The 12,221-nt window shown below is 44.0% G+C and overlaps 1 protein-coding gene across 7 annotated transcripts in view; it reads left to right on the plus strand.

Annotated features, from left to right (window-relative positions):
• Positions 1–419: 419 nt before the first annotated feature.
• The window catches only part of LOC137384209 (fas-binding factor 1 homolog), a 116,229-nt gene continuing 104,427 nt past the window's right edge, over positions 420–12,221 (plus strand). For 5 of the 7 annotated variants that reach the window (XM_068057878.1, XM_068057881.1, XM_068057884.1 and 2 more), the window contains exons 1-2: positions 420–499; positions 2,826–2,980. In XM_068057878.1, the coding sequence (XP_067913979.1) occupies positions 2,978–2,980 (3 nt within the window). In that variant the 5' untranslated portion in view covers positions 420–499; positions 2,826–2,977. Of the gene's footprint in view, positions 579–2,825; positions 2,981–12,221 lie in introns of all 7 variants that reach the window. The other 2 variants (XM_068057879.1, XM_068057880.1) reach the window with 2 other exon arrangements.

The raw sequence follows: 12,221 nt of genomic DNA on the forward strand, positions 1-12,221 counted from the left end.
GCTCAGCGGCACAGAGGCCTGCGCATGCCCACATCTCCCGTCTCCGCAGTGGTGCCTATTGGGAAATGTACAACCAAATATATTTTTCATCAGAATTTTGGGCGATAACTTCACTCCTTTTCTATTGAATTAGATTTTTCGGCTTTCGCATGAAATTCTACTGGCGAAACTCTAGCAGGTCTTTCTAGCCTTGACAACGCAAGCTGTCCGGGTCAACTGCCAGACCCTTTGTTTCAAGCTGAGGTGTTTCCGGTCGCCAGTAGAGTCGAGTTAATCTGTAAACTGAGGAGGGAACAGGCACGGGGAAGATTCGCTCTCTTTATGTTTTTAAACTGGTCAACCCATACATCTCCGATTAGCGCATACATGTTTCCCGGGCTGAGCTTGGGGGCGTGGTCGAAAGGGGCAGGATGGGGTCACGGCGCCGCGGGTGCCCCGGAAGTGTTGCCAGGGGGCAGTTAGTGACGGAGTGACGCCGCCAGGACCGCGGCCCCGAGAGGTGAGGGAGAGGAGTTGACTCCAGGTCAGGGAGGGAGACTGGATGGCTTTGCTGTTTGATGATGTGCCAGTGCTTCCTGGTAACATTGTACTGATAGAGATACATTTATATAGCGCCTGCCACAACATTAGGACACACCAAAGTGCTTTATCAGCCAATGAAGTGTTGGCACTGTTGTAGTTAAGGAAATACGGCATAGCACGATCCCACAAAGCAATATTGATAAACAGATAAGCTGCTTTCTCGTGGCGTTGGTTGAGCGATAAATATTGGCCGGGATACTGGGGAGAGCTACCCTGCTCTTCGGAATAAAGGCTATAGGATCTTTTATGCCCACCTGAGAAAGCTGTTTAATGTTTCATCCCAAACTTTCAAGAGCGAATTGGATTTATACTTTAAGGGGGAAAAGCATTGGTAGGACTATGGGGAAATAGCGGGACTAATTCTACAGTTCTTCTGAAGAGTTACCATAGGCATGAATGCTCTCCTGTGCAGTTCTAAAGCTGACATCTCTGATATTGCAGCACTCCCCCAATGCAGCAGTGAGAGTGTTAGTTTGGAGTGGGATTTGAATCCTGAACCTTCTTGACTTAGAGGCAGGAGTGTTACGAATTGAGCCAAGGCTGCTGCATTACCTAATTGTTAGAGCAAAGGCCAATAACAAAATGCAGCGGTGGGGGGCTGTGGAACAGTGGATCTCAGCTCAGCCTGCATTCATGCTGTCAATTTTGTGTTGCTAAAGAGCAGTTTTCACTGCCCATCAAGAAGAAGAGCACCTTTCAAATCCTCAGGATGCCCCAAAGCTCTTCACAAAATTGAATCACTTTTGAAACATGCTGGTTCAAAGCCTGGCTCGGGTAGGAAATTAAAACCCGACCTGGGCCTGACCCGGCACAGCCAATCCGAACCCGACCCGGGCCAGAGTCCTTTAATTTTTTCTCATGTCCGACCCGAAAATATAAAGCATATTATTGAAACATAAAAAAATCATAGATTAAAAAGAAAACAATACAAAACAAAATAGCACAGTTCAGCCCAACTCGAGCCCGAATGCTGGACAGAGAATATAGATCCGAACTCGACACACGTGGCCGGGTTCGGGTCAGGTAGCCAAGCTTTGTACTGGTTGTTGTTTTGTAGGCAAATGCAGCAGCTAGTTTCTGTGCAAGTAAGGATCCACAAACAGGTGAATATGAACAGATTAGAGAGAAACAGAATGCACCGATCTAAGTAAACTTTTTTCAGAATTACTGCTGACCCTTTTGTTTGTGTGCGGTATAAACCAATATCAAAAGATCAGCCTGTTGGTTGAAGATGCAACTTGCTATATGTTTTAGAAGCCCAAGATGATTTCTAAGTGTCAGCTTGGTGCAATGGTATCACTCTCACCTTGGAGTCAGAGTGATGTTGGTTCTAGCTGCTTTCTGGGGCTCAAATACATAACCTAGCTGACTTGTCAGTGCAGTGAAATATGCTATCTTTTGGTTGAGATGCAGAACTCGGGCCCATTCTTCCTGTTTACATAGCTATTAAAGATCCCATGGTAAGTATTTGAGGATTAGGCAGTTCTCCCTGTGTCATGACCATCATTTGTCCCTAAGAAATCAGTAACAAAAAGAGATTAATTGTTCATTCAACTTATTTTCTGCTTTTGGGATCTTACAATGCATAACTTGGCTGTGTTTACCCACAGAATAATAGTAACTGTGCTTCAAAAGGTCATTGTCTGTACCTAAAATGTGTTATTGCATCACTTTTTTGTATAGTTGCTTTGACATAGTGCTTATCATGTTGAAACATCTCAGAGGACTTCAAACATTATAGTATTTCTGAAATGCAGTGTTACAGAGACAAACTCAGCAGGCATGGTGTAGCAGGACTGTCCCACACCAGAGATGGATTTGATTGTACGTTACCACCAGTATGCAACTAGGGAAAAAAAATTGTCACTCAATCACTCTATGGCTGATCGCCCTGCACTGGAATATTCTTGTCATGTTTTAGAAGGTTGGGTATGGAATAATGAGGTACCAACACTGAGCTGCACTCCCAAGATCCCTGTCCCTGATCAGTAGCCAGGGTATGGGTGTTAAGTGCATCAGCAATGTGGCATAGCTAGCCGTCACATGATGTTGCATTTTTTAAAAACTCATCAGTTGTAAGGACAATTGCACGTGTTTCACAGATAGATGTTTGAGGATAGGGCCATTGTCTGGCCTCTCCCTTTGTAACTACAGTATTATCAAAGTAACCCTTGATTCCCCAGATAGCTACTGTTTTATCCAGGTTGAAATTGTACCTTACCCTTGTCCGCTTTTCCTTTCAGTCTTCTTTGAAGAGATGAATGGTGGATCCTGCATAACCTAATGCAGTATAAAACTTAAAATTCTAGCCAAGATTGCCGCATGTTTCAGAACCTATGTACAGGCAGAGACACTGATTGCGCTTACTTCAGCCTGATTTTGAAAGTAATCAGTGATGGTAAGTGGGGGAACTGTTTTTTGTCTTATCAGGGTTGAAACAACAGCAACACTATGATAATCCCTTGGTATACATAACTGGAGCTTTACTTTCAGATCTTTTTGTGCTCATCTAAAAGTCTGAGAATATGTTCTTTAGGTATGCATGGCCAGGTCAGGTATAGCATAGCTTACATAGAGATTAACAAGCTGGTCAGGTATAGCATGGCTTATTTAGAGAGTAAATCTCCCATTACGCTGTTCCATCAAGCATTCTAGGCTACAATATTAGATCGATACAGAATAAATTTGCCTTCACACTGATTAAGCTGTGCAGGGTCAGATCCTGGAGTAAAGGAATGTTTCATTAAGTACACAAGTGAAAGTATCAAGCCCATTATGCTCTGATAACTGCCAGTGTAGCACCCAGCTACATTCAAACATCCCTCATACTTTGTCTGCAATATCCTGCCCACCAGATTATTCCAAGCATTTAGCATTTTCAGTGAAGAAGTTCTTCCAAATACATCTGTTTTAAATTTAATTTTACTGATTTTAAACTGCTGTCCTCAGCTCCAACTCCGTGACTTACTTTGCAGTAAAGTTCTGGGTTTACCTTCTGAATCAATGATTTTGATCAATACTGTTTAATATTTTGTATATCTCGATGAGGTCCCACCTTCAGCCACCTTATTTCCAGATTATAAAGCTTGCACGTTTCTAATCTTTCCCCTTAGCTCTTCTCCATTACATTTGGGATCAGTTTTGTTACTCTTTATTATTTTCATACATGCTTTGTAGCATGGTGATCAGAATCGAGCACAGTTTTCCGGATTTTATGCGCACAGTGTACGATAAAGCTGCAACACAACCCCTGCAGACCGGTACAATCCTGTCATGGTTGTAAATCCCTCTCAGGTCCCTCCCTCACTTTCCTTGTACCAATTCAATTTCAATGATTGTGAACTTATGAATCTATTTTTCAGCCTACATATACATAATGCTTTACATTTATCAGTGTTAATTTCCTTTACCATTTATCTGTCCAATTGCATAAATAATTTAAATTCTTCAAATTTGTTTTACTAGATTCTCTGCCTTTACTGGTCTCCCTATTTTGCTGCTGTCAGTTTCTTCTTCTATCAGGCTACAATGGGCCATAATTTGATGTAGAACTGAATCTAATGGTGTCTGCTATTAGTTAGACTTGCCTGTGCACATTTAGGATTTTAAATTTTTTGCCCAGCAACTTGCTGAAATGTGAGCTGATAACATCGCAACGAGGGAAATAGGGCATTGAGGACCAGAGTGAGCAGGGCAGGCAACAGTGTATCTCCCTAACCAAATAGGTTGAAGGACTGAAATTAACAGCACAAGGACTGAGAAGGAAGTATAAATTAGAGTAGGCGAATTCAATGTCAAATCAGGTCCAGCAAGATAAATTAAGAGAGGGAAAGAAAGATTGGATTGAGAAACAAAAAAGAAACAGAATGTAAAAGTGAAAAAAATTATAAATTTTACATTTTAAAATATCTAACAACAATTAAAACCTGAAGGAATGAGACTCTACACTTGTAAGTTAATTTTCAGTATCAGAGAGGTTGACTAGCAGTAATTAATAACTATCATGTCTTGACTTTCTGTGGTGAGTTTAGATCATAGCTGCTAAGTATATACAGTAACCTCATGCCTTTCTATCTATTTCAATGGTGAGCTACATAGTGAGATGCAGTTTTCGCAAAGCTAATGATGGATTGGTGAATCTTGGACAGTACCTTTTGGATTTCTGTATTTAACGTCTGCCCTCTCCTGAAGTTGTGTAATTTGGACATAAATAAGTGGGTGTGCCATTAGCCTCACTCTTATTTTAATAGTCAATTTGTAGCTGTCATCCTGCAACAAGGGACTGCCCTTAATTTTGGTATGCAAAATGGAAATGCCCCTGGATTAACAGAAACTGGTCTTCTGAGTTTGGGGTTATGGCAGATGGTTGGGACAGAGTGGAAGAATGTTTGCAGTTCACCTGTTGATGATTTGGGGTATTTATCAGGTGTTGTAGAGAAATTTAACTTAACCCTTGCTATGCATGAGAGCTAGCGTAACACCATGCATAAAAAGAAAGGGATTAGTGCTGAAGGGGACGTGTGCCAAAATTGAGAGAGCTGTCCCAGAGACTAGTCAAGCAACAGCTCAACATAGTCATACTCACAGAATCATACCTTTCAGCCAAGGTTCCAGATTATCACCATCCCTGTGTGTGTCCAGGTAGTCAGGAGGGAGTGGCCCTGGATTCTGAACTCCATGAAGTCTCATGGCATCAGGTCAAACATGGACAAGGAAACTTACTGCTAATTACCACCTACTGCCCTGCCTCAGCTGATGAATCAGTACTTCTCCATGTTGAACACCGCTTGGAAACAGCATTGAGGGTAGCAAGGGCACAGAATGTACTCTGGGTGGGGGTCTTCAATGTCTTTCACCAAGAATGGCTTGGTAGTACCACTACAGACTGAGCTGGCTGGGTCCTGAAGTACATAGCTGCCAAATTGGGCCTGCAGCAGGTGGTGACAGAACTGACATGAGGGAAAATCCATCTTGACCCTGACCTTACCAATCTACCTTTTGGAGATGCATTTGTCCATGACGGATTGGTAGGAGTGACCACCCCACAGTCCTTGTGGAGACAAAGTACCACCTTCACACTGAGGATACCATCCATCATGTTGGGTAGCACTACCACTATGCTAAATGGGTTAGTCTCAGAAAAGATCTAGCAGCTCAAAACTGGGCATCCACGAGGAGCTGTGTGCCATCACCAGCAGCAGAATTGTACTAAACCACAATCTGTAACCTCATGGTTGGCATATCCCTCACTCTATCATTGCTATTAAGCCAGGGGTTCATCGAGTCATACAGCACAGAAACAGGCCTTTCGGCCCATCGTGTCCGTGCTGGACATCAAGCACCTATCTATTCCAATCCCATTTTCCAGCACTTGGCCCATAGCACTTGGCCCATAGCCTTGTATGTTACGGCATTTCAAGTGCTCATCTAAATACTTCTTAAATGGTGTGAGGGTTCCTGCCTCTACTACCCCTTCAGGCACTGTGTTCCAGATTACAACCACCCTCTGGGTGAAAAAATCTTTCCTCAAATCCCCTCTAAACCTCCTGCCTCTTACCTTAAACAGTGCCCCCTGGTTATTGTTTCTTCCTATCTATGCCCCTCATAATTTTGTTAACCTCAAGCAGGTCCCTTCTCAGACTTCTCTGCTTTAAGGAAAACAACCCTAGCCTTTTCAGTCTCTCTTCATAACTGAAATGCTCCAGCCCAGGCAACATCCTGGTGAATCTCCTCTGCACCCTCTCCAGTGCAATCACTTCCTATAGTGTGGTGACCAGAACTGTACACAGTACTCCATCTGTGGCCTAACTAGTGTTTTATACAGCTCCATCATAACCTCCTTACTCTTATATTCTGTGCCTCGGCTAATAAAGGCAAGTATCCCATAACCACCATATCTACCTGTGCAGCTGCCTTCAGTGATCTATGGACAAATACAGCAAGGTCCCTCTGACCCTCTGTACTTCCTAGGGTCCGACCATCCATTGTGTGTTCCCTTGCCTTGTTAGCCCTCCCAAAATGAGACCTCACACTTCTCAGGATTAAATTCCATTTGCCACTGCTCGGCCCATCTTACCAGCCCATCTATATTGTCCTGTAATCTAAAGTTTTCCTCCTGACTGTTTACGACACCACCAATTTTTGTGTCCTCTGCGAACTTACCGATCATACCTCCTATATTCACATCTAAATCATTAACGTACACTACAAACAGCAAGGGTCCCAGCACCGATCCCTGCATTACCCCACTGGTCACAGGCTTCCACTCGCAAAAACAACCCTCGACCATCACCCTCTGCCGCCTGCCACTAAACCAATTTTGGATCCAATTTTCCAAGTTGCCCTTACTTTGGGCTCTTTCTTCTTAACCAATCTCCTATGCAGGTCCTTATCAAAAGCCTTACTGAAGTCCATGTAGACTACATCAACTGCTTTATCCTCATCTACACGTCTAGTCACCTCCTCAAAAAATTCAGTCAAGTTTGTTAGACATGATCGCCCCTTGACAAAGCTATGCTGACTATCCTTGATTAATCCCTGCCTTTCCAAATGGAGATTAATCCTGTCCCTCAGAATTTTTTCCAATAGTTTCCCTACCACTGATGTTAGACTCACTGGCCTGTAATTACCTGGTTTATCCCTGCTACCCTTCTTGAATAATGGTACCACATTTGCTGTCCTCCAGTTCTCTTTTGATCCTGTTTTATCATATTGAAATCTGCCTTCCCCCAATTTAGTACCTTTATTTCCAGTCCATCTTTGTCCTTTTCCATAACTACCTTAAATCTTACAGAATTATGGGCACTATCTCCGAAATGCTCCTCCACTGACACTTCTACCACTTGTCCGGCTTCATTCCCTAAGATTAGGTCCAGTACTGCCCCTTCTCTTGTAGGACTTTCTACGCACTGGCTCAAAAAGTTCTCCTGTGTGCATTTTAAGAATTCTGCCCTCTTTAAGCCTTTTGTACTAAGACTATCCCAGTTGATATTGGGGAAGTTGAAATCCCCTAATATTATTACCCTATTAGTTTTACACCTCTCTGAGTTTTTAGAATTTTAGATTAGAACATTACAGCGCAGTACAGGCCCTTCGGCCCTCGATGTTGCGCCGACCTGTGAAACCATCTGACCTACACTATTCCATTTTATCCATATGTCTATCCAATGACCACTTAAATGCCCTTAAAGTTGGCGAGTCTACTACTGTTGCAGGCAGGGCGTTCCACGCTCCTACTACTCTCTGAGTAAAGAAACTACCTCTGACATCTGTCCTATATCTATCACCCCTCAACTTAAAGCTATGTCCCCTCGTGTTTGCCATCACCATCTGAGGAAAAAGACTCTCACTATCCACCCTATCCAACCCTCTGATTATCTTATATGTCTCTATTAAGTCACCTCTCCTCCTCCTTCTCTCCAACGAAAACAACCTCAGGTCCTTCAGCCTTTCCTCGTAAGACCTTCCCTCCATACCAGGCAACATCCTAGTAAATCTCCTCTGCACCCTTTCCATAGCTTCCACATCCTTCCTATAATGCGGTGACCAGAACTGCACGCAATACTCCAGGTGTGGTCTCACCAGAGTTTTGTACAGCTGCAGCATGACCTCGTGGCTCCGAAACTCGATCCCCCTACTAATAAAAGCTAACACACGATATGCCTTCTTAACAGCCCTATTAACCTGGGTAGCAACCTTCAGGGATTTATGCACCTGGACACCAAGATCTCTCTGTTCATCTACACTACCAAGAATCTTCCCATTAGCCCAGTACTCTGCATTCCTGTTACTCCTTCCAAAGTGAATCACCTCGCACTTTTCCGCATTAAACTCCATTTGCCATCTCTCAGCCCAGCTCTGCAGCCTATCTATGTCCCTCTGTACCCTACAACATCCTTCGGCACTATCCACAACTCCACCGACCTTCGTGTCATCCGCAAATTTACTAACCCACCCTTCTACACCCCCTTCCAGGTCATTTATAAAAATGACAAACAGCAGTGGCCCCAAAACAGATCCTTGTGGTACACCACTAGTAACTAAACTCCAGGATGAACATTTGCCATCAACCACCACCCTCTGTCTTCTTTCAGCTAGCCAATTTCTGATCCAAAGCTCTAAATCACCTTCAACCCCATACTTCCGTATTTTCTGCAATAGCCTACCATGGGGAACCTTATCAAACGCCTTACTGAAATCCATATACACCACATCCACTGCTTTACCCTCATCCACCTGTTTGGTCACCTTCTCGAAAAACTCAATAAGGTTTGTGAGGCACGACCTACCCGTCACAAAACCGTGCTGACTATCGCTAATGAACTTATTCTTTTCAAGATGATTATAAATCCTGTCTCTTATAACCTTTTCCAACATTTTACCCACAACCGAAGTAAGGCTCACAGGTCTATAATTACCAGGGCTGTCTCTACTCCCCTTCTTGAACAAGGGGACAACATTTGCTATCCTCCAGTCTTCCGGCACTATTCCTGTCGACAATGACGACATAAAGATCAAGGACAAAGGCTCTGCAATCTCCTCCCTAGCTTCCCAGAGAATCCTAGGATAAATCCCATCTGGCCCAGGGGACTTATCTATTTTCACACTTTCCAAAATTGATAACACCTCCTCCTTGTGAACCTCAATCCCATCTAGCCTAGTAGTCTGTATCTCAGTATTCTCCTCGACAACATTTTCTTTCTCTACTGTAAATACTGATGCAAAATATTCATTTAACACTTCCCCTACCTCCTCTGATTCCACACACAACTTCCCACTACTATCCTTGATTGGCCCTAATCTAACTTTAATCATTCTTTTATTCCTGATATACCTATAGAAAGCCTTAGGGTTTCCCTGATCCTATCCGCCAATGACTTCTCGTGTCCTCTCCTTGCTCTTCTTAGCTCTCCCTTTAGATCCTTCCTGGCTAGCTTGTAACTCTCAAGCGCCCTAACTGAGCCTTCACGTCTCATCCTAACATAAGCCTTCTTCTTCCTCTTGACAAGCGCTTCAACTTCTTTAGTAAACCACGGCTCCCTCGCTCGACAACTTCCTCCCTGCCTCACAGGTACATACTTATCAAGGACACGCAGTAGCTGCTCCTTGAACAAGCTCCACATTTCGATTGTTCCCATCCCCTGCAGTTTCCTTCCCCATCCTACGCATCCTAAATCTTGCCTAATCGCATCATAATTTCCTTTCCCCCAGCTATAATTTTTGCCCTGCGGTATATACCTGTCCCTGCCCATCGCTAAGGTAAACCTAACCGAATTGTGGTCACTATCACCAAAGTGCTCACCTACATCTAAATCTAACACCTGGCTGGGTTCATTACCCAGTACCAAATCCAATGTGGCATCGCCCCTGGTTGGCCTGTCTTCATACTGTGTCAGAAAACCCTCCTGCACACACTGGACAAAAACTGACCCATCTAAAGTACTCGAACTATAGTATTTCCAGTCGATATTTGGAAAGTTAAAGTCCCCCATAACAACTACCCTGTTACTCTCGCCCCTGTCGAGAATCATCTTCGCTATCCTATATCTGCTCCTCTATCTCTCCCTAACTATTTGGAGATCTGTAGTACACTCCCAGCCAAGTGATTGCCCCCTTTTTTTTCAAAGTTCTACCCATATGGCCTCATTTGGCCTTCTAAGATATCATCCCTCCTTACTGCAGTAATTGACTCTTTGATCAGCCCTAGTTCAATGAGGAGTGTAGAAGAGCATGCCAGGAGTAGGACCAGGCATAACTAAAAATGAAGTGCTAACCTAATGAAGCTACAACATAGGACTACATGCATGCTAAACAGTGTGCAATAGTCAGAGCTAAGCGCTCCCACAACCAATGAATCAGACTGCCCTGCAGTCCTGCCACATCCAGTTGTGAATGGTGGTCGATATTTAAACAGCTAACAAGCAGAGGAGGCTGCACTAACATCCCCATCCTTAATGATGGGGCAGCCCAGCATGTCAGTGCAAAAGACAAGGCTTTTGCTAACATCTTCAGCTAGAACTGCCAAATGGGTGATCCATCTCAGCCTCCCTCTGACATCCCCACCATCATAGATGCGATTGTTCAGTCAATTTGATTGATTCCATGTAAAATCTAGAAATGGTTCAGTGCACTGGATTTAGCAAAGGCTATGGGCCCTGACAACATCCCAGCTGTAGCGCTGAAAACTTTTGCTCCAGAACTAGCTGCGCCCATAGCCAAGTTGTTCCAGTACAGCTACAATACTGGCATCTACATGACAATGTGGAAAATTACCCAAGTATGTCCACAAAAGCAGGACAAATCCAATCCAACCAATTTTTGCCCCATAAGTCTATTTTCAATCATCAGTGGAGTGATGCGAGGTGTTGTCAACAGTGCTATCAAGTGGCACTTAGCAATAACCTGTTCACCAGTGCTCAGTTTGGGTTCTGCAAGGACCATGCGGTTCCCAACCTCATCACATCCTTGGTCCAAACATGAACAAAAGAGCTGAATTCCAGAGGTGAGATGAGAGTGGCTGCTATTGACATCAAGACAGCATTTGATCGAGTATGGCATCAAATAGGCCTAGTAAAATTGAAGTTAACGGGAATTAGGAGGAAAAATCTCCAGTGACTGAAATCATAGCTCCTACAAAGGAAGATTGGTGAGGTTATTGGAGGCCAATCATCTCAGCCCTAGGACATCGCTGCAGGAGTTCCTCAGGGTAGTGTCCTAGGCCCAACCTTTTTCAGCTGCTTCATCAATGACCTTCCCTCCACCATAAGGTCAGAAATGGAGATGTTCGCTGATGATTGCAGTGTTCAGTTCCATTCAAAACTCCTCAGATACTGAAGCAGTCTGTGTCCACATGCAGCAAGACCTGGGCAACATTCAGGCTTGGGCTGATAAGTGGCAGATAACATTCCTGCCACATAAGTATCAGGTAATGACAGTTCCCAGAAAAAGAAATTCTAACCACCTCCCCTTCCCTTTCAACGATTACCATTGCTTAATCGGTCACCATCAACATCCTGGAGGTCATCTTTGACCAGAAATTTAACTGGACCGGCTAACTAAATACTGTGACTGCAAGACCAGGTCAGAGCTGAATATTCTGCAGCAAGTAACTCATTTCCTCACTTCCTGAAGCCTTTTCAGCATCAACAAGGCACAAGTCAGGAGTATGATGGAATACTCTCCACTTGCCTGGATGGGTGCAGTTCCAATAACAATCAAGAAGCTCAACACCATCCAGGACAAAGCAGCCTGCTTGGTCATCACCCCACCCAGCAACTGAAGCATTCACTCCCTCCACCACTTGGGCACAGTGGCAGCAGTGTGTGCCATCTACAAGATGCATTATAGCAACTCACCAAGGCTTCTTTGACAGCACCGCCTAAACCCATGACTTTTTAAAATTCATTCATGGGATGTGGGCGTCGCTGGCTAGGCTAGAATTTATTGCCCATCCCTAATGACTCTTGAGAAGGTGGTGGTGAGCTGCCTTCTTGAACTGCTGCAGACCATGTGGGGTAGGTACACCCAAAGTGCTGTTAGGAAAGGAGTTCTAGGATTTTGACCCAGCGACAGTGAAGGAACAGCGATATAGTTCCAAATCAGGATGGTTCTACCGCGTAGAAGAACAAGGGCAGTAGCGC

The sequence above is a fragment of the Heterodontus francisci genome, chromosome 26, assembly GCF_036365525.1.
Source record: "Heterodontus francisci isolate sHetFra1 chromosome 26, sHetFra1.hap1, whole genome shotgun sequence".
NCBI lineage: Eukaryota > Metazoa > Chordata > Chondrichthyes > Heterodontiformes > Heterodontidae > Heterodontus > Heterodontus francisci.